Raw genomic sequence first — 23,246 nt, forward strand, 5'->3', positions numbered from 1 at the left:
TGGTCCTCACAACCACACGATAACTGCCTTGGCAGTCGCTTTGAAACAGGTTTTGTGCTCTGAAAAATATGCTTGATATCAATTATTAGATGTTATATCAGATAATAATGCCAATTCTTATTACAATAATGCCAATTCTTGTTATCGGAAATATGCTGTGACACGAAAGGTGATGAGAAGAAGGGAACTCGAAATATTCTCTTTTTTGTAGTTGTTAATAAATCTAGATTATGTGTATTGTTTAGATTAATGTTGTTAGATTACATAATATCTAGCGGGTATATTATTAGGTTAGTTAATTTAGAATGTTAATTATAGATTTAACAAGTCACTGTTTGCAACCTTCATGCTGTTATACTAAACTTATGCCTCATTCCCCTCCTTGCTACAATGATGATGCCGATAGCAAGGGAAATAAGAAACTGATTTAAATGTTTGTATTTTCTTAGCTTTTGGTTATGTGTATTATTTGGAGTACTGTTTTCAACCCAGTGCTGTGTGCACTGGCTCAATTTGATTAATTTCTTGGTCTCAATAAAATTCATTGCTTTCCTTTTAAGGATCTCCATAAGTAAATTTCACATATTCTTTCATGTAACTTTAAATTAATAATCTTCTTCTTTCTTTCTCTCCCCATCCTCACTCTGTCTTATTTGGTCTTCTCTGTGTACACTATACTAATTTCCATGCTAAACCTAACTGTGAATTTTGCTTTTTCATCTTAGCTGAATTATTAATAGTCTTGGGTGCTGCTTTACTCATTTCATTATTGAGCCATCTTTTTCTTGCATGTCTGATTAAATTGTTTTTCTTCCCATATGTGCCGAGTAGCGCCTCAATATAACACAGACAAAAAGAGGTAAGGACGCAATGTCTTGGGGAACCTTATATTTTTGTTTTGAGGGGATTGGAGAACCTTATATACTTGGAGTTTGAAGAGTGGTGTCTTGCTTTGTAGATGTTATAGCCTATAGGTGTAGTTGATGTAGCTTTGAATATAGCTGTTGATGAACCAGGGGTAGTTCACAACTAATTCACGGCTTGAACAATGAATTTTAGGTGGCAATGCATTATAGTATATGTAAATACTTGCGAGTTTCACACCAGATATTCTTACATTAGGTTTGGACCTTTTTGAAATGCTGATTTTCACATTACTGTCTTTTTTCTGTTCCTGTTCACTTTCTCCTTCCTTTCCTCTCAAACATGCTTTACGAACTCTTGTTTAGGTGTCAGGTTGCTTTACGAACTCTTGTTTAGGTGTCAGGTTGCTTATATGACATGTATATTTCAATTTTTCCATTTCCACAAGGCTCATGAGATCTGTGTGGTGATGCAGGCTGTGACTCCTGAATACAGAGCATACCAAGAACAAGTTCTTAGCAATAGCTTTAAGTTTGCAGAGGTAACATTATGTGGCCTTGTTAGCATGCTAGATCTTCTAAATGATGACCTAGTTTTCAAAGTATTTATGTTGTACAATTTGAAGCATCAAAGGTCAACATATCTTTGTTTAAGTAATGAACTCTACTTCATGCTACATCTTGCAGGCTTTGAATGGGATGGGCTATGAACTTGTTTCCGGTGGAACAGAAAATCATCTAGTTTTAGTGAACTTGAAGAACAAGGTGAATATAACCTCTATTTATGATAGCCTCATCTTCATGATCAGAACTTCCAATATGTGATGTTTGCAACCTTACCTGTCCTTCCATTACTGGATAAAGGACTCATATGGTTGACATATCATATGCAGCATAAAGAAATGTCATACGCACTTGCGACAACAATTTACTGAAATACTAATTTTCTCAGATCAGTTTTTGAATTAACATCATCTTATGTACTGCCTTAACAACTGTTTGCTCTATATTTATCATAAAGAAAGGTAAATGTTCTCCAACTCTTGGATTTGATCTTGCTTTGTCAGGGTATTGATGGCTCCAGAGTAGAGAAGATTCTGGAAGCTGTACACATTGCAGCCAATAAAAATACTGTGCCTGGGGATGTGTCGGCTATGGTTCCTGGTGGGATCAGGATGGGTAAGAGGCCTTATCTATAGGATGCATTCTGCTTTTCATAGGTTCTTATAACTCAAATCCATTCATGTTCATGTTCCAGGAACGCCAGCCCTAACATCCCGGGGTTTTATCGAAGAAGATTTTGTTAAGGTGGCTGAGTATTTTGATGCTGCTGTCAAGCTTTCTCTAAAAATCAAGGCTGAGACAAAAGGTTCCATTAGTTCATTATTGTTTTTCCATGCCTAAAACCAATTAGATAGTGAAGTGCATCCATATTATGTTACCAGACTCTTTATTTTACATCAACTACCTGTGTCAAATCCTCGACACTCTTACATGGAAAGTCTCCACAAAGTAGTGTACCCGAGTCTGAGTAACATAGCTCATGGGGATATGATTTATAAGTATGTTGTGAAAAAAGAAATAAAGAGTAAGAAAAAAAAAGAGAAACTTTTTTCTTTCGTTTGATAATGAAACCGCACCAGGCGAGGTCCCTACTGGCTACTGCCAGGGTACTCCTAGTTAAAGTCTAGGCACCCTCAGGGTGGGGGTTGGATAAGGGAATCCCCTCCCCGAGATGCTTCTAGGGGGATTTGAACCCATGACTTCAAAGTCATGGACCAAGTGCTCAACAACTAGACCAAGTCAAGCTTGGTAAAAAGAAATATCATTAAGACATCCAAGTCTTTTACTGATGATTATGACTGCTATTGCATATCAGGAACAAAGTTGAAGGACTTCGTTGCCACCTTGCAGTCTGGTGCTTTTGATTCAGAGATTGCAAAGCTAAGACGTGAGGTTGAGGAGTATGCAAAACAGTTCCCCACGATCGGATTTGAGAAGGAATCTATGAAGTACAAGAACTAAACCAGCAGTAATACAAGTTGCAAGGTTGGTAGCTTGCATGATCCACAAATTGGCACGTAAAAACTTTTTTTTTTTTTTTTTTTACTATAATGAAATCGCTGCTACAATCTTCATGATACTTGATAATTATGATGTCTATGCTCCAAACGGAGTACTTGAATTTGGTGTCCTAGATATAGCAGCATTACGTCGTGTTCACTTCACCTCCGTCCTTTATTAGTTTACCCACTTTGACTTATAACACTATTCATGTTTATTACTTTGACCATCATTTGTACTTTATATGTAAGGAAAATATAATCATGTGTGATATTGTTTGATTCGTCTCAATATGTAGTTTTCGAATATTAATTTTTTATAATTTTTACAAATACATAATTAGAAATATTATTACTTAAAGTTTACATCGATAAATGTGAAAAGTCAAAAGGGTAAACTAATAAAGACGGAGTGAGTTTTTTAAGGCAATCGACTAGGTCATGCTAGTTGAAATTGTTCTTTGATCAAAACTTAAATTAAGACCGGTTTACACTGAATATATACTAAAACCTTTTTGCCTTTTTCGTGGGACAGGTAGCGTGAGCTCCAAAGAAGGTGATGGAACTAAATTGGGGTAATCATAAAAGAGGATAAGGATGTATACATGTATAATCTTGTATCTGAGGGGGAAAAACTCCATTAGCTGTATATTAATGCCTTCTTTACTTTGGTTGTAAAATTACATATGCAAGGAGCACTGCATCAATAAATTTGATCTTCATTTGCATGTGTTCTTTCTAGATTAGTCTCTCTGCATCAATAAAACCAATCTAGAATCTAAAAAAAGCAATTAACTAATCATCAATAAATTATATTTCCTTACTAAGATGAAACAAGCATTTATTTCTTTGCGTTTCCAAACCTAAGTTACTACGATGATTAGTTAATTGCTTTTTCTAGATTCTAGAATGGTCTTTTCTTTGTTGCATAGAGAGTCACAAAGAGAATGATCAAATTCAATCTCAGTCTTATATACCTAATCCTGCACAATTCTACTCCCAATTAAGCTAATTAGGTTATTCATAAAGCTAAGTCTAGGAAATTAGTCAAATGACCTTGTATAGATCAGCCGAAACATTGCATGATAGTAACAAGAAATTTGAAATCCAAGCTTAAGAAAGAAATAAACCTAACCAGAAGCCGCGACCCACGACTTGACAAGGGATTGCGGGCATAGCCCACGACCTCCATGAGGTCTTTATTGGTTCATGCCCATAGCAACTAGCTAGTGAAAGCCATGATCAAATGGTGGCTCAAGGGTATGGACCACGGCCCACGACTATCCCGTGGTCTTCAGTATCCCATGTGTTGGAAATAAAGTCTCAAATTTAAGCATCTTTAAAGAGTTTTTGATTGTTTGTCTTTGTTCATGAAATATTTAAGTCCCACATTGAAATAATATAAACTTATATTTGTGCATTCTCTTGTCTTGAATATATGAGTTTTATAAGTTTGATATTTTTAGACCAGCTCCGAAAAAAAGTCAGTTAAATAAGTTTTAATAAGCTACATGTATAAGTTTCAATATTTGGATAAGTTCTAATAAGCTAAGGTCTAGTCAATTCAATCTAGCGGAATTTAAAAACGCACCCTGAGCATCATACAACTACAAATCACTAATCGCTCATCCTACTTACTTTAGAACACAATTTGAGCTCTTGGTGGCTATATATAAAGCGTAGAGTTGTATACTTGTATTTCCATCTAACCACCTATTCCCATGCAAATCCCTCCTTGCAATAGAGAAAAGAGGTGGTAAAAAAAGAGTTTTCCTTTTCCTATCAATAATGGCTGATCAAGTCAAGAAAAACCTAAAACCTAGTATTTCTTCATCATTCAAACCAAATTATCTAAAACTTGGGTACCATTATTTCATCTCAAATGCCATATACCTTATGTTATTTTTCTTCATCATCCCGGCCACTACTCAACTTCTTCCAACAACTATGCCATAATCTTCTAATCAAACTTAACCAATCTACATTATTCATATAATTCCTTACCCTCCTCTTTTTTCTAACTATGGTTCATTTCTTCATAAACAAAAACACTAGTAACATTTACTTAGTTGATTTCACATGTTGTAAGCCAGACCCTTCTTATAAAACTAGTAAGACAACTTGCATTGATAGAATAGCCAAACATGGAACATGTACTCAAAAGAACATTGAGTTTCAAAGGAGATTGTTTGAGAGATCTGGTGTAGGAGATGAGACGTACGTGCCGCGGTCCGTGATCGACGTACCTCCACGACCAACGCTAGAAGAGGGGAGGAACGAGGCAGAGAGTTTGGCCTTTTCAGCCATTGATGCACTTCTTGGAAAGACAGGAGTTTTGGCTAAGGAAATTGGTATAATAGTACTGAATTGTACTTTATTTAATCCTGTGCCATCTTTATGTGCAACAATTGTTAACCATTATAAGCTTAAAGAGGATGTTTTGTATTATAATCTTGGTGGGATGGGATGCAGTGCTGGCCTTATTTCTATTGATCTTGCTAAAGATCTTTTAAAGGTAAATTTCTACTTATTGCAATTTATATCTTTTGGGTTAAATTTTTTTTTGTTGGTGCGAATGAGCCACAAGAACGGGGATGAGAATCGACTCCAGGATCACCTGAAATCGGTAAGGAAGCTCTAACCAACGGAGCTTTCCCTCATTCTCATATCTTTTGGGTTAGTTGTGCTTAGTAAATTACATTGTAAATGGCCACTAAAGTAACTTAAAATTTTAACTAAATAGCCGATTATTGTTATAAAATTACTATACATTGTTATTGTTAGATATTATTACAATAGCTAAGTTTAACTTGGTAGTTTGCTAAGTCACCACCTATGTGGCGTAGTGTCATTATATATATATATATATATATATATATATATATATATAATATATATTATATATATATATATATATATATATATTGATTGGTTGATATTGATTGGTACTACGGTCATTTTTAACAAATATAATATTGGTTCCTTTCATGATCTCTAAACACAAACTCGACCACATTAATTTAATTAATTATATATATTAATAGATGGTTAATGTGTTTCCATCAAATAAACTAATTTGTTTTCATATTTAGATTGAAGCTTTGTATTGTGTTTAAACCCATAGGTGCATCCCAATTCATATGCATTGGTTATAAGTGTAGAGAGCTTGACACAACATTGGTATGTGGAGACAATCGTTCAATGCTCATATCAAACTGTCTTTTCCGAATGGGTGGTGCAGCAATCTTACTCTCAAACAAGCGTAGCGATCGACGTCGATCAAAGTACCAACTAGTACATATAATGCGCACCCACAATGGTGCATATGATAAGAGCTACAAATGTGCTTACCAAGAAGAGGATGAATTAGGATGTCTCGGTCTTTCGCTTTCTAAGGACATAATGGGCGTGGCAGGAGAAGCTTTAAAAGCAAACATCACAACTCTAGGGCCTTTAGTTCTCCCCTTATCAGAACAACTTCTTTTTGTGGTTGTGTTGGTTGGAAAGAAGGTATTGCGTATGCACAAAATTAAGCCATATGTACCGGATTTCAAGCTCGCTTTCGAGCATTTTTGTGTTCATGCTGGTGGAAGAGCTGTTCTTGAAGAATTAGAGAAGAAGCTTGAGCTTTCTCAATGGCATATGGAGCCTTCTAAGATGACTCTTTATAGGTTTGGGAATACATCTAGTAGTTCATTGTGGTATGAACTTGCTTATATTGAGGCTAAGGGAAGAATAAAGAAATGTGATAGAACTTGGCAAATTGGTTTTGGATCCGGTTTTAAGTTTAATAGTGCAGTTTGGCGTGCTTTGCGTGACATTTATCCTAATGAAGAAAGCAACCCTTGGATGGATGAGATTGATAATTTTCCGGTCCATGTACCTCAAGTATCACCTATTATTATGCCAACCATAGGATAATATGATTATAAGTTCGCTCGTTAGAGTGGATTCCTCGTGCTACGGAGTCTGGGCGAGTATTATATAGTATTATGATGAGTTATGTCAATAATCAAACTTATTTGGTGTAGTTGGTAAGAACTCGAACTTATAATAAAATGTTGCGAGTTTGATTCTTGTCTAGTATATATAGGTTTTCATATGGGAGTATGAGGAACCCTGGCTCTTTACCCTATCCTTTTTAAGGCTTAGCTCTTAAGAGTTTAAAATGAGTCAAACCTTAAAAGGTTATGCACATTTTGGCCGCTTATTTAATAAAAATAAATAAATAAACCTCATCATTATCCTCTAGTAATCGATTTATTTGAGGTGTTATTACATGTCCTACACTTAATAATGACTCATCTTTAAACATTATCATCAGAATATTCAAGTTTTAATTATATACTCAACATATATTATTTATTAAGAAAAATATATGTTATGTTTTTACATATTCGAGCTATTGACTAATACCATATCTACCATGAATGTACTCGATCTTGGCTATATATACATTATCTCGAAATGGTCAATGCCGCAAATTTTTTTTTTGAGGGGACCAATGCCGCAATTTTAGCTGATTGATGAGAAAGATAAAACATGATTAAACTTAGTAGCTGACACAAGTATTTTATTTTTCCTAAATTTGTTTTCAATGTAATCCTACAAAGGATCGAGTCCCCCGGCTATAAATATAAATTATTCAAGTGAATTGGCTCTCAACAAAATACTCAAATTAATTCATGACATAGTCTTTTTTGTATCCCTTCATATGATCTTCTAATTTCTAGAGATTGGGATGAGGATTCGAACCCTTAACAAAGCCTTAAAATTCGAGCGGAATGAGTTACCATTTCTCCATCATTCTTCATATCTTCTACTTTCTCATCTTTATCTTACTTATACATCATCAAGCAATACAACATATTTCTTTTAAAGAGTTTGAAATTTAAGTTAAACTTAGAAAAAAATTCAAAGTATCCTCAACAATAGCCATCACATCAATTTCAAAAATGAAGGACTATATTTTATATTGTTAAGACCTTAAAGTTAAATTATGATGAAACAACAAACTTAAGTATTACATTTAATCAAACATGAGTTGTTATTCAGAAATAGATCGCCTTAAAAGAATATATTACATTATAGTAAAGGTGATTATGAAGTCGTTTGAAACAACAATTTCATTCTTTATTCAAACGATAAATCATCTCATTTGACAATTTTTTAGATCAAAATACATTTAACTCTATTGTCAACTCACTCGTCACAGATTAAACCATTATTACTTATACTAAGCTCCCAAGTCATATCAATTAAAGTTAACATAGTCACATTTACATATAGTAATATAATTTCTTGGATAAGACAGTTTTGCTAGGTCTACCTCACTCATGCTAGCAACTAGACCATTGCTGGGGAATGTTAAACATCACCCAAAAATTTTTAAATTTGCTCCGATCCCACTAAACATTTCCAACTTTATCCTTCCCCTTTCTTTTCTTTTCTTTACCACAACCAGCACCTCCATCCCACAACCACCACCAGAATCATGCAAACCACCATGAAGGCCACGCACACCACCAACTAAACCACGTACAACCACCACGAGCAACCCACAGAAATCCAAAAAAATCGAGGTGATCCATCGCGGGACGTCTCGCTTGGATGTTTCCACCATGGTGGAAATGAATCGTCCAGGGCAGACATTTCCACCATGGAGGACATGTCCAGGTCGGACGTTTCGCGGTGGATCGCCCAGAAATTCTTTTTTGGTTTCCGCGGCTTGCTTGTTGTTGCAGGGGTTGGGTGGAGGTGGATGGTGGTTTAGTGAGGTGGTTGTGATGGGGGGTGGTTTAGGAAAAACGAAAGAATAGATTATAAGTGTAATTTCAACTTTTTTGGGGAACGATTTTAAATGTTTTTTATTGTGAGAAGTATATATAGAGGTAAAGTTACTGATAGAAATTTATCAATGGAGTGTATTGTATCTTAATTGAGCAAATCTGCTTCTTACAAATGACAGTATGTATAGATACAAATTTCACTATGTAATTTGCACAAAATCAACAATTGCAGGCTTGCAGCAATCGAAAAAAAATTCACCCATGCATTAAACACATGTCAAGTGGACTTCACTATGCTTAAAAGTGGAATTTACCATTCCACAGTGCTCGCAACAATTTTGAGACGGCGAATAGAAGTTGAGATTCTCAACATAACTCATAAGTCATAAGCATAACACTCCTTGTCCTTGGTCGTCACTCATGCCAAAAGACAAAAAGCCATCAACAAGCCCAAAAGACTATGAATCATCTCAAACAAGATGATGCGAAACTTACCCAAGTCCAAGCTAAAGCTCCTACTAAGAGTATTACTTATACTCAACCTTTTAATGGCGTCTTCCTTTTCTCTCACGCGCTCTTTCTCTCTCCTCCGCTCTCACCCTCCTTCTAACCTCCGGTACTTTTCTTCTTGCGCAAGAAATTCGCGCATAAATTACCTGCACAAATCCTTCACTTGCCCTATCTGGTCTTCTTCATTCTCCTTCTGTCTCGACTACTACCACACTCGCCATCATCGCACAACCTCACTTTCTCTCTCCTCTTCTTCATCGCATTTCTCTTCTCTTTCCTCTCCCATGGCTTCCGTCACCTCTTCTGTGCCAATCTCAGCCGTTGATGACTCTAATCCTCTTTTGTGTGACTTCGATTTTCCGCCGTTTGATTCTGTCAAGCCTGAGCATGTTCGTCCTGGAATCCGCGCTTTGTTGAAGCAATTGGTATGTGTTTTTATTGATGTTGATTTATCGTCGATTTGAATTTGTTGATGGATTGTTGTTGTTTTTGTTTGTTGATAATTGTAGGAAAATGAATTGAATATTTTCAATTTGGATGTTGATTTTGGTGATTGATTGTTGTGTTTTTGTTTGTTGATGATTGTAGGAGAATGAATTGGATGAATTGGAGAAGAATGTGGAACCGAAATGGGAGAAGTTGGTGGATCCATTGGAGAAACTTTTTGATAAATTGAGTGTGGTTTGGGGAATGGTGAATCATCTTAAGTCTGTTAAAGATTGCGCCGAACTTCGCTCTGCTATCGAGGAAGTTCAGGTTAGGTTTTTCTTCATTTTTGTAGTATAAATTGATATGGTTTTTTCCAGGATATGGTGATGCACAGTTGCTTAATGTATTTCAGTATTAAGAATTGACAATTTTCGATCAAGAATGCAAAAATAGTATTGTTGTACTTAACATATAGTAATATGATATAAGATTGATTAAACTGATAGATAATGTGGAATAAAGGGAGTATTTTCAATCTACTCATATGATGAATATTGAATATTGAATTACGGTATTTGCCAATGTTTTCATCATATAGTGAATGGGAACACAACAATGAACAACCTATAGAGGCTTACCTAATGTCTTTGAATATTCAAGTAAACAATGACGTATTGGAATATAAAGATATAGCTCTTTAAGCTCACACTCTACCTGGATGACTTTGGAATGACTTCTTGATGGGATACTAAATTTATGGGATGCCATGGGAATTTAAAACGCTCAATCTTAAGCTCCTTTCTGGATCACATATCATATCACTCAATGCCTAATTTCTTGATCTAATTTTCGTATGACTTAGCGTGCACAAGTTTCCGCATAGTTATTGTTGAGATTTCTGGGAGCAAAATGTCAATGCTATTGTTGTTCACCGCTAATAGGCCACTAAGTTAATATAAACACTTCACATCGTAGCGTTATATCCCATATCTTATATCAAATATTGTGGGCTATTGTGGGCTATTGTCGGGCTTTCATCATTCTACAAAGCACGTTTTTTATTTTTTTTGCCCGCTACTGTCTACTACCATCTTTTAGTGGCAATGAAGGTGAAGAGTTGATCAAGTAGATGGTAGTTCTTGCTGCCTCTCTCCGATTGGATTTAGGTAGTTTTGTGCCTTTGCGTGAGAGCACTAACTGAAAATTTTCCTCTATTGTCTAGCGCATTCTGTTAGTGGCCTCTCAACTACCTTGGAGTGGATCAACTCCAGGCTCCAGCACACGACCTTCTAGGCTCCTATCAAACTGAAATGATATACTCACAAGTAAACGATAACCAGATTCAACTTTAGGTTTTGTAACATATAGTCTTGTTTAAGTAGTGGTTCACACCCATCATTGGCTTCCAAAGGTACTTCCTTAGTTCCTGCCTCGTAAAGTGAGGTGGTATGAGACACTAAATTTAACTATCGGCATATAGATTTCATGTGCTAGATTTAGGTAACCATCGTTGCCTATGAAGAATACCTAAAATTGCATATGTTTTCTTGGCTCTAATTAATTGGCTCTCCTTCACCTTATCAGTCCTTAGAGGGTCGTAGGTCTGTCTTCTACACCTTATTTGATTTAGGTGATAATGTGCTTGTTCTGCTTAAGATTCTTATCTCAAGCCCATTTCCGAGCACATATCACATTTCTCTCCTCTTTTTTCCCTCTTCTAAAATGTTTTTCTCTACAAATATGTGCATTAAGATAATTGAGGCGTCAAGGTAGAAGTTAAAGTGTCGGTGTAGGGACACTACATGCTTGTCAGAGTGTTGAGTATCCTACTTAGGTATTTCAAATTTTCAAGAATTGAAGTCATATAGTTCTTGTCTAAGAATCTTGACTCCTGAATTATTTTAGTTGCTGTGAAAAAAGAGTGAAAACTTGTATTTTATGCAAATCACAAAGTCAACTTCTGGCTATGGTTTATTTTGTGCTAACTTCATATAGTGTAAACTATTGGGACAAAAATAAAATCAGTATATCCATAAAAGCTTCTGGCTAAGGTTCATTTTGTGCTAACTTTACCTAGTTTCTTATATGTGCAGCCAGAGAAGGTGAAATTTGAGCTTAGGCTCGGACAAAGCAAGCCACTTTACAATGCATTCAAAGCTATCCAAGAGTCTTCTGACTGGTCAAATCTGAGTGAGGCTCGTAAAAGAATTGTTGAAAGTGAGTTTCCTAATTTTTATTTTTGGTTTCATTTTTATTTCAGGCCATAATTGTAGTAAGTAACTTCAAGCAAAAATTTATGTGGCATTAAACTAGGAGATTGAGGATGAGGGATGAATAGGGATTCTGATTTAAGAGGTTGAAATTATTTTTCAAACTATTATTGATGTCATGTGAGTATTGGTATTGTTGGTGATGATTTCGACTCGTTCAAGCCGCTATTCCTTTTCTTATAATTATTATAACTACCTTTAAGATATGGTGTCTTTAGATAAATCACCTTTTGATTTTTCCTGGGAAACTGCCTAATATAATATTTTTCATTTAGTAAAGTTACCTTGCGATTACTTCCTCCTTATCATTAAGTAGCAACCTGATCGTAGAATATCAATTTTCAGGCTAGATATACCTTTGAATTAAAGAATTTATATTCAATTAACCGAATTGCTTCATTGACTTGAGTCTTGAAATCTTGATGATCCAAGTTGACTTCAATATATAAGTCTAAAACTTTTGGAAAAAGTCTTTGTCCAATCCCAATGTAGTGGGCCATTCTAGTTACCTTTAGGTTGGATATTGATTTTACTTCTGTTCAATAGTTTACGCGCCTAATTTTAGCTTTCTGAATTTCAGACCAAATAAAGGAGGCTGTTCTCAGTGGTGTTTCTCTTGAAGATGACAAGAGGGACCAGTTTAACAAAATTCAGCAGGTGTGCCCTCCTTCTTTTCTTCTTGTTCCTTCTCGCTTCTTTATCCTTTATGAAGTACTTTTTAGTATTTAGAACTGTTCTGAGGGAAGGGTACTGGTTAGGGGAGTTCATTCGACCATTTTGTCTTAATGTAAAGAGTGAAAATGAGGACTATTTATCGTGCATAAATGTCTATCTATCTGATTTCTCTCTCCTTTGTGTGTGTGCACTTTCGTTCCTGGTTTTGTATATTTGTCCCGTTTACTACCTCATTTCATTCCCTGGCATTACTTTTATTTTCTATTCTTTCTGCATTATTACTCATACTCTCATAGTCTCATGATTTTCAAACGATAATCATGGCTGACAGTTTTGCATCACCTACAATAATCTGAAACAACGCTTAGATCTAAAAGTTGCTCACCATTGCATGAGATATTAGCTTGCCCGTTCCTCCTAACCTTGGACCAAAAATTTATTTCCTGATGTGTTCCACTTTCATCGAAGAGTTGGTTATCTCAACCCCAATCTAGTTTTGTCCAGTGCTGATGGTCCTTACTCCAAAAGCACCTTTTTATTTCTCAGATACCATTTGGTTCTCCTTCCTTTCTGCTGATTGACCTTTTGTGTTCTGTTTCCCATTTGTTCTAATCTTGTCAGGTGCTAGCTAGCTGGTTTTCTTAATCCTGTGTTGAAGAGAATATCTCTCTCATATTAGTTCCCGTTTGTTTTGATCTTGAATAAAAATTTTGATGACATTTTTCGTATTTTTGTGATTTTAACTCTAAATTGATTGCAGGAGTTGCAAAGACTTTCTCAAAAGTTTGAGGAGAATGTTCTGGATGCAACCAAGAAATTTGAAAAACTAGTGACCGACAAGAAAGAAATTGAAGGATTGCCTGCCACTGCTTTGGGTTTGGCTGCTCAAACAGCAGTCTCCAAGGTATTTCACCTAGAGACCAATACTTGAAATTCTTTTTGTCTTTGATTTTTTCTTGTGGTCTATTCTCATATTGAAGCTTGCTCTCCCATGTGGCCTTTATGAGTCAGAGATGACCTCAGTATCTTCCTTCATTTAAATTTCATTTGTATATTTGTATAACAGGGACATGAAAATGCTACTGCCGAAAATGGCCCGTGGATTATAACATTAGATGCTCCGAGCTATATGGCAGTTATGCAACATGCTAGAAATCGGTCTTTACGTGAGGAAGTATACCGGGCTTATGTGTCCCGTGCTTCTAGTGGCGACCTTGATAACAGTGAAATTATCAACCAGACATTGAAGCTTCGTCTAGAAAAGGCAAAGCTTCTTGGATACAGCAACTTTGCAGAGGTATATTCTTTCTCCAGGAAAAGTCCATAATATCTGCCTATTTGGTGTCATTCTGAACTTATTGAGGTTCATTCTTTTAGGTGAGCATGGCAATGAAAATGGCTACTGTTGATAAAGCAGAAGAACTTTTAGAAAAGCTTCGCGCTGCTTCTTGGAATCCGGCTGTTCAAGGTAAATTTGATTACAAGTACTCATATTTTGGTACATATATGCTTCTATGTATAATGAATTATACTATTCTTTGTTATCTTGAGTGATCTGAATGTACTATTTCTAAGATTGTATGCATTTGGTTATTTCACAGATCTGGAAGACGTTAGAAGTTTCTGCAAGCAGCAGGGCGCTGCTGAGGCTGACAACTTGACCCACTGGGATATAAGCTTTTGGAGTGAAAGGCTTCGAGAGTCCAAGTATGATATTAATGAGGTTGGGAATTCTTCTTGACTTGTGTATCTGAATCTTTTGTCTTGGAAGTGGACATCTTTGATTGTCATGTGCTTTCCATGTTATATTAAGGGATATTTCTTCCTTTTGGAGAGGTACAGCTAGGATTTGGGGAAGCGTCACCGTTGGATATTAATCTGTGTTTAACCACTGTCTTGTGGGCCTTCAATAGTTGATTTCGTCATCAGGGGTGCTTTTTAGCTGTTTTTTTGTTGTAGGTCAATGCAATCTTCATTATGAGCTTTTTTAGGTCCCTGGATTGAACTGATAATGGAGTTCATATTCTAGAGCTCACTTTATGAAATGCCAATTGAATTGGCTTATGAAGAATATGATTTTCACTCATCTTGATTGGAGTGAGGCGCTGCAAGTGAGCAAGTGAAAATCTAATTTTGTTTTGTTAGAAGTCACAGTGATTCAAATTTTTTTTGCTTGATATTTCTTTGTGTAGTGATCCAATAGCAATGTATGTTCCCTTTCTTACCTTAGTTGAGCAACATCTTCTGAAAAAATTCTTGGTGTGCAATGTTCAAAGTATAGCTGGATGTCGATTTTTAGTAAGCTGTAATAGCACACTTTGCTTGGACATAACGGGTAGAATAATATACCTTGGTTTATGATTCTGCTTTTATAGGAGGAGCTACGCCCATACTTTTCTTTGCCAAAGGTGATGGATGGACTATTTTCCCTAGCAAAGAAGTTATTTGGGATCGATATTGAGCCTGCAAATGGTCTAGCTCCAGTAAGTCTGAGCTTTACTGTACATCGTGGCTTTCAAATTGTTCTCATGTAATGATCCTAATAATAAGTGGTTTACAGGTGTGGAACAAAGATGTTGGATTTTATTGTGTCAAGGATTCCTCAGGTTCTCCTATATCATACTTCTATTTTGATCCGTACTCTCGGCCTGCTGAGAAACGAGGTGGTGCATGGATGGATGAGGTGTTTTCTCGAAGTCGTGTATTGTCTCGGAACGGTTCTTCTGTGAGGCTACCTGTTGCACATATGGTTTGCAATCAAACTCCACCCGTTGGCGACAAGCCAAGCCTTATGACATTCCGTGAAGTAAGCATTATTGCCTATAGTTTTTGGATCAGTTGATTGTTACTTGGCTATAAATGTGTACACAATCTGTCCAAATAATGGATTTGTGTCGTAAACCTGAACTTTTTAATGAGAATGTTAAACTAACTTTGTCACTAACGATAATTAAATTGTCAATCTAGTTTGAAATTCTCTTAAACTGAACTTCTCAAGTACCATGTATATCTGTATTTGACACGTATCAATCATATCAAGTGGATATGGATACCCTCTTTTCTAAAGAAGATGATACAAGAAAGGTTCACCTTTTATGATTCCAATATGAGAGTAGCATATAAAATTCATAAGAGAATCTTTACTGGTATGCTTTACTGTTGTTTGAAGCTTGGTGATGGTGAAATTGGCATAGAAAGGCTTGAGATAAACTTTGATGAAGTCATTAGGAATTGTTTTGGAATTGGTCAGATTAGGGAGTTGAATGTTATAGTAACATGTGATTGGAAATAGTTTCATATTGTGTGACATTTGAGCAACTTGGGCAGTAAATTTCTTGGATTGCAGAATGGCTGGTGGACATAGTTCTCTGATAGTTATATCTGTTTTGGTTGCAAAAAGCTGCACCTAGTGGTGACTGGTGTGCCTACACAGACTAAACGGATGAGCCTTTTCCCAGTTTCTTTATATTGCTTTCTCTTGCCATTTGTAATGCAAGATGCATAGGTGAATAGCTATTGCTTTGTATTCTAATTGTCCAGTTTTCAGTATAAAAATCAAACTGTGAACAACTAATTGTCCAGTGTCCAGTAAAAAAGAATCGGTTTAGTTAGTACATGATGTTCTTTTGGCAAAGATCTGATTCAATCTAACCTTATTACCCTGTTGCATTTGGTTTCACTGTTATTACATGATGTTCATTTGCTTTCTCTTGACATTTGTAATACAAGTAATTCAATTAGATTGAGAACAATAATGATAAGAAATTGAATTGAAATGAGCAGGAGAAAATGTTTTCATGTGTACTATACTTGTATGCTGTACATTTACAGTTTTGAAAGAGTTGTATTGCTTTAGTTATTAAAATATTATCGATTTTTTTCTTAGAACTGTATCCATTGATAAACAATTTGGTCATTGGGCAAAGATCTTAATCAATCTAACCTTATTACACTGTTGTGTTTGGTCCTTTTGCCTGGAAGTAGCAATATAATACTTGTAGGCGTATTTTTACACGATTTTGTGTCTACAATACTGTTGCATTGTGGTTGGATTTGACTTGCCATTTAGAATAGAAATAAGTGACTTTATCTAGAATAGAGCATTTAATGTCCTTAAATTTCATGTTGCAGGTCGAGACTGTTTTCCATGAATTTGGTCATGCTCTTCAACATATGCTTACCAGGCATGTTCTTGATGCTGTTCTTTATTGACTGAGTTGTATCTTCTTATTGGGGCTGTAGGGATCTAGGACAGACTTGCAAATTTGTGCCATTACTTGCCTATATTTCTAGTAAACATCGATTTTACTGTATCGAAAAATTGATTGCAGGCAGGATGAGGGTCTTGTGGCTGGTATTCGAGGTATTGAGTGGGATGCAGTTGAGCTTCCTTCTCAGTTCATGGAGAACTGGTGCTACCATAGGTAAAAATTGTTGATGACTAGTTTCGGTATTTACTACACAAATCATTATCTATAACGTGTAAATTTTCTTGTGCTCTGCTGCAGAGACACTTTGATGGGCATTGCAAAACACTATGAAAGTGGTGAGACCCTTCCTGAAGATGTTTATAAGAAACTTCTGGCAGCTAGGACTTTCCGTGCTGGTTCTATGAGCCTTCGTCAGGTTAGCTTTTGTTTATGTTGCTTTCTGACTTTGTTTACAGTTTAGCTATTTATAATTCATTAGTGTGTTTATGTGTTATACTTTGCTCCTTTAGTGAGATTTGAAGTAAAGAGCAAGAGCTGCTATGTTTTCTTGTTTGCTTCTGTCATGTGAATTCTCCTTTCTCTTCTTGGTCCAGTACTCCAAAGCAATTTATCAGGCATGCTAGAAACTTCAGCTCTAGCTTTGCTTCTGTCTTGTCGCCGCCCTCTTTTGGATGAGCTCTAATGCACTTTTGCATATAGGATATCTGATTTCCAATGGTATACTTGATTTTGCTAAAGTCGGGGATAAAACTATTGAAGATTTTCTAGTTATGCATACCAGGCGACTGAGAATTGTTGGATTCATTCATGGTGACCAAATATTATCAAAAAGGATTTTTGGAAATTTCAATTGATGATGTCATCTACATCTACTACTTCCGGGGAAATTCCAGAACCTACTTTCTATGAGCAATGCAACTTAATAACACATTTCCTTTTTTTAGTATGCTGTTGTGCCTGCTTACCACTTTGGATTTTATACCAAGTCTAGGAATCTAGATAATACTAGTATCAGGGATGAGCAAACAGGGAGTCTGGTTGGCACATCTGAAGAAGTAGAATCTCTTGGACCAGCCAAAGAATTTCGCTTTTCATACTTCTTGTCCATGAAGAACCTTTGTTGCTGAAACAGATTTCTAATTTACTGCCTCCCCAGGGTGAATCGGCTTGCAAGCATGTGGTAGTAGTCAATATATTTTAACAGTGTGCCGCCTTCCTGGTGGTTTTGGCCAATTGCATTGCAGAGAAGGCTTGAACAGTCCTGCCTTTCAGTGACTCCTTTGGTGTGGCAATGCCACCTTGAAGGATGCTGAAGTTATTTTAGGAAAAATTTCATACCTGCTTCTTTGCTCAATTATCTGAGCTTTTCGGCATAGCTCTATGTTTGCATTTTTTATCGTAACTGTCCAAATTGGAGGTTTAATGAAGGTTGACAGAGTGCTGAATCTTGACCGAGTGGATGTCGTATCTTATTTCGTACAGAATCCTGAGTACTTTACTTTAGTAAATATCATCTCTGAGTGTTTCATATTAAGGGTCTTGTGCCTGAATCAGCAATCTAACTTGGATCATAAGTCATAACCATATGCGGGCATGCACTCATGCTTGGCGGATGAGGAAGATAATCTTTCGTGCTTTATCGTTTCTTGTCCACCATGATACATATTATGAACTTGAAGAATGTGCTTGATTGCATATCTTGGCTACTTGACAGTCCGATATATTGTCTAAAGCAATTGATCCGAAACAATTTTTCATTATTTGCTGAGGAGGTTGTGTTTCTATGTTCAGTTAAGGTTTGCTTCATTGGATTTGGAGTTACATACACGATATATTCCTGGAGGTTCAGAATCCATCTACGATGTTGATCAAAGGATCAGCCAAAAAACACAAGTTATTCCACCACTTCCTGAAGATCGCTTCCTTTGCAGTTTCAGCCATATATTTGCAGGTGCGTTTATCATTACCGGTTAAACATTTGTGTCTCTCTGCTAGATTGTGTAAGCCTTTAAGGCATTCAACTCACTAGTGGTATGTGACTACAGGTGGATATGCAGCTGGATACTACAGCTACAAGGTAATTTATCTCCCTACTCCTAAACATTGAATAATGTTATGTAAATATTACATGTTTTCCTGTTGTGTTATAGAAATCCCATCCCCCCTTGCCTCTTAAAAGTTTAATATTTAACGAGCTTATATTCAAATTATGTGGATCTGTACCTAGTTAAATGAAACCCTTAAGGCCCTTTGGTTGCTATTTGGTATGAAATTGGAATTAGGAATGAGCCAATGAGGTAAGGAAGCTGTGGGGTTGGAATGTGATACCTTATCTTGTTCAGTTTAATGCTTTTGTTTGGTTCAGCTGTAGCCCCTGTAGGAGGTGTGGGGTTGGCAAAATTGTGGTCATGACAAACCAAACACTGGTTTCAATTATGTTTATCAAATACTGTCATGTCCACCAAACACCGCTTTCACCAAATGTATCATCACTTTCAAGTCCTAAATTGAATAAACCGTCACGAAACATCATGAATGTAGAAGTCCGAATCTGCATAGGCAAAAGTATATGATTAAAGTCATCCAAAGTGCAATAGCCATTAACCATGGAAGCCTGACTGAACGTCAGTTGCAAACTTGCAATAGCCCAGATGCTCAAGTTCAAAATTCTTTTTATCAGGGGATCAGCTCATGCATTATATAGCAGTGCAATCTAAACTACCATTGCATCTTTCTTAATTTCATGAAGCATTTCTTCCTCCCAGTTTTTTATTGACTGTTTTTAAGTAGTGCTCATAGTAACAATGGTGTTGGTGTCCATAAATCTGGAAAATCCAAAAGACAATTGTTAACATTAATTACAACCTATTACTGCCATTGCATTTTGGTTTTTGAAGTTTCCTCCAATTTCTTTATAGGAAGCTACTGTTGAATTCTCTTAGATGTTGAGCACACAAATAGCAATCATTTTTTCCTGAATGATCTTTTTCATCATCATCAAGGTTAATGGTCACTTTTTCCCAAGTTCTTTAGATCTATATGAAACTCAAATGACAGCCCTTTAGCTTTACAAGTAGAATATATATAAGATCCAACTACTAAATAAAACTGTATAAGGGATGTCCACTGTCCTCCAGCTTTTGTGGCTCTTAAAGAAAGGATTAGGATGGTGATAAAATATCTAGAATCACTGCAATTGTGAGGGATGAAGAAAAATATGAAAGAATAATAAATGGAGTGAAACATGCAGTTGTTGACTTGGAAATATCTCCAAGGTGAAAATCGTGAGCATGGAGTTCCAAATTCTGCACTATGGTGAGAGTAGTGTAATAACTTCTCTTCTCTAGTTGAGCTAGGGGTATTCGTCAACACCGTTGTGACGAACCAGCCTAGACCTTCTATTCTATAACTTCTTTTCACATGTGCTAGAAGGAACACCAAGGGAAGAAAGGGAATTGTGCATTCAAGTTATCTATAGGAAGTAGAAAACAAGGAGTGTCTGATGATGTAATTAAAGGGAGAAACTTCTTTGGAAATTCATTCAGAAATATGGTGTGTGGAATTTCAGCTTACGAGAGATCCCACCTCTTGAAAGCGGATAGGCTGAACTTGATTTCAGATCGCTTTAATCATTAATCCAATAACCCATCTTCCCCTGAATATTTCATTATCTTCTTAATCTCTTCTTATTCTTATTGTATTGACAAGTAATGTTCGATCAACTGGGTTTGTAACAACCTTACTCTAAAAGGAATTTATTAATGACAATTATATTACCGAAAGGTGAGTAACATTCTCTTAAGAGTTGCCGAAACTGATTGTCGAGGCTCAAGGCAAAGGCACTTGCATCTCATGCGCAAGGAGCATGTTTGGCAAAAACTTTTACTGACATTGTTGCTTCATGTTTTTTGGTATTACCATCTATTTTATCTTTTTATTTAAAGGCCTACGCTAACTTAATACAATGTGCGTAATTGCAGTGGGCCGAAGTATTATCTGCAGATGCTTTCTCAGCATTTGAGGATGCTGGATTGGATGATGACCAGGTATGTTCTCACATATTTTGATCATTCCAGCTTCCAATCTAGTGTAAATAGTGGAAACCTACCTTACTCCCATAGTGTCTATTCTACAAACTCGGGCTGGGTTGACCTGCTAAAGGTTTTGGCCTTGTAGGGTCTTTCGTCTTACCTACCGAAAACAGAAAAAGAACCCTTCTAGTTGGTGACATTTTATAGATGAAGTGTGAATGAATGCTGTTCAATCCAGTGTTATTGACATTCTTTTGATTTGTCAGGCTGTCATAAACACAGGACGCAGATTCCGAGAGACCATTCTCGCTCTCGGTGGTGGCAAAGCACCATTAGAGGTAAGCTGCAATTATTGGCAGAATCTCATATGCATTTCTCCTTTGTTTTTGTTACCTTTTTCATATAATTCTTTTGTTTATTATCTTCATACCAGGTGTTTGTGGAATTTCGTGGACGTGAGCCATCCCCCGAACCACTGCTCCGTCACAATGGTTTATTACCAGTTACGGCAGCATGAGGCCAATTTTGCAAAATTTAACCTATTCCTTTGTGTTTGTGGTTGAGTTGCTTCCTTTCTTTTAGCATTTCTGGGAAGGGACTTTCAACACAGGGATCATTACTTTCTTTTCCTTCTTGTAACTTGAAATAGTCAGGTTCACCTTTCTTGTAACAAACTAATGTTTGTTGACAACTTTCTATAGTGATTTAATTTCCACCAACGGGCTGTCTTTTTATAAGCTAGTATCTCTATTCTATAACCAAAATATAAATTTTTTATTTTGCCCTCACTAAATTAAGAAATTTACAACTAATCTCTACTCTATGAGGCAATCGGGGAGACACCAAAAAATAAAAAGAAATTACATCAAACATAACTACCTGTTTAATATCACCCAAAAAAAACAATTCAAAATGCATGTGTAAAATTTGAAAAAAGAAAAAAGAAAATCAAAAATAAAAATATGCTACTTTTGTTTCAGAATATATCATTCGGGCAAAATTTATCAACCATTTTAGTCGTTCTTTGAAATTTATGAAAAAAAAAACATAGTAAAATGGTATCTTGTTAAATTTGTCGCAATGCAAGGATTTCAAATATCAACTTTAATTTCGAAAGAAGAGCCTTGAAATACGTGAAAAAGCAGTTAGTGCATGTACTGTGAAACGGATGTCGTATATATAAAAAAACTAACTAATTTATTAAATAAAACATTAAAAAAAAAGGCAAAACAAAACCAAACAACCATATAATTTATAGATCCAAATTATCAACTATATTTTAAAAAAAATCCCTAAATTCGTGGAGTAACTCATAAGTCATAACTTTCCTAAATAACTAACAATATTTTTCTATTTCCAATCTTTCAAGATATTGTTTTCTTTAAGTATCAGTTTGACATTTTAAGTATCATTGCGTACATACAATATTAGGGCTAAAAAGGAAAACCAAGTGCTTCCTGCATTTTATTTTTGATAAATGCTTGCTCCTACTTAATCCATATTTACTAAATTAGATATTGTCTAAGCTCTATGTTCATTGCCCTTTTTGTTGTAAGTGATTGATAATTAACTTGAATATGCGGCTGTAACTTGTAAATTGTAATAGCCGTTTTATCCACATCTCTATTAATCGTGGTATTCTGAAAGATAAAAACTCTGAATGCATCTTCTTCTTTTCTTTTTGACATCCGAAAGCACAATACATGAATATTTATTCCTGAAAAGCAACTATATGCCTACACACACCTAGGATATAATAAATGTTTTTGCACTTTTCAAAAGTTTAAGCTCGTTGGCTGCACTTTTCAAAAGTTTTTAAAGCCGTTCAAGGAAATACATTTTTTTTTTCTTTCTTAAGATTGATTATGGCATGTTCAACATAAGGCTTGTGAAGAATGACAAGTTTGCAAAGAATTGAAACTAATGTACTTTAAGAAAAAGTAATTGTTTGTAAATATTAAGGAAAGGGAAAATATTATGGCATGCTCACTTACTTGAATGAGTGAAGACAAGTCCAAAATTGGGAAGATTAAATGAAAAAAAGCAAAAAGGATCTTGGTAGAACCAACACTTGTCAGTTGCAAACAATCAATCTCTTACTTACAAATTGACTCGTCTATCAAGGATGTCTTGGCCTGGTGATTAAGATTAAGGTGCTCAGAATGATAGGTCATAGGTTCAAATCTCCCTCCCCTTCATTGTATTGCCTTCATGACTTATATAAATATAAAAAAAAAGATCGACTCATCTCTGTTTTGTTACGTTATTAGGAATTGTAATGACTAATTTATGAGTAAATAGTTTTTTGTATGTGGAAAAAGAGAAAAAGTAAAGAGAATTTTAGAGGCCATAATACCTAAAAGGAGATGGAACAATATTTTAGTAGTGTATTCATTATAAATTTG

General features: G+C 35.7%; 2 protein-coding genes and 1 pseudogene across 2 annotated transcripts; all 3 read left to right on the forward strand.

Moving 5' to 3' along the window:
* Nucleotide 1: 1 nt before the first annotated feature.
* Nucleotides 2–3,654, forward strand: LOC104897800 (serine hydroxymethyltransferase, mitochondrial; the record flags this gene model as incomplete). The annotated part of the gene is made up of 7 exons (XM_057395868.1): nt 2–49; nt 1,340–1,405; nt 1,551–1,628; nt 1,931–2,042; nt 2,122–2,232; nt 2,743–2,912; nt 3,462–3,654. Coding segments are annotated over 6 exons (561 nt in total), but the record flags the coding sequence as incomplete, so codon positions are not given.
* Nucleotides 3,655–4,693: 1,039 nt separating this feature from the next.
* LOC104898068 (3-ketoacyl-CoA synthase 20-like) lies at nt 4,694–6,847 on the forward strand (annotated as a pseudogene).
* Nucleotides 6,848–9,163: 2,316 nt separating this feature from the next.
* On the forward strand, nt 9,164–21,560 carry LOC104897801 (probable cytosolic oligopeptidase A). Its single transcript, XM_057395486.1, has 18 exons — nt 9,164–9,650; nt 9,814–9,981; nt 11,748–11,871; nt 12,505–12,581; nt 13,360–13,503; nt 13,666–13,896; nt 13,977–14,067; nt 14,201–14,322; nt 14,975–15,082; nt 15,160–15,405; nt 16,731–16,787; nt 16,935–17,023; nt 17,108–17,225; nt 18,602–18,761; nt 18,856–18,887; nt 20,791–20,856; nt 21,108–21,179; nt 21,275–21,560. The coding sequence occupies exons 1-18, from the start codon at nt 9,195–9,197 to the stop codon at nt 21,356–21,358; spliced, it is 2,445 nt and encodes an 814-aa protein (XP_057251469.1). The 5' UTR covers nt 9,164–9,194; the 3' UTR covers nt 21,359–21,560.
* The last annotated feature ends 1,686 nt before the right edge of the window (nt 21,561–23,246 follow it).

The sequence above is a fragment of the Beta vulgaris genome, chromosome 6 (genome assembly GCF_026745355.1).
Source record: "Beta vulgaris subsp. vulgaris cultivar EL10 chromosome 6, EL10.2, whole genome shotgun sequence".
Taxonomy (NCBI): Eukaryota; Viridiplantae; Streptophyta; class Magnoliopsida; order Caryophyllales; family Amaranthaceae; genus Beta; species Beta vulgaris.

Bases quoted from the DNA above. Each gene is read 5' to 3' on its own strand.
- LOC104897801 (XM_057395486.1), top strand. From the start codon at position 9,195: ATGATGCGAAACTTACCCAAGTCCAAGCTAAAGCTCCTACTAAGAGTA. The intron at 13,897-13,976 runs GTATATTCTTTC...TCATTCTTTTAG, and splicing joins GATACAGCAACTTTGCAGAG to GTGAGCATGGCAATGAAAAT. The intron at 18,762-18,855 runs GTGCGTTTATCA...ATGTGACTACAG, and splicing joins TTTCAGCCATATATTTGCAG to GTGGATATGCAGCTGGATAC.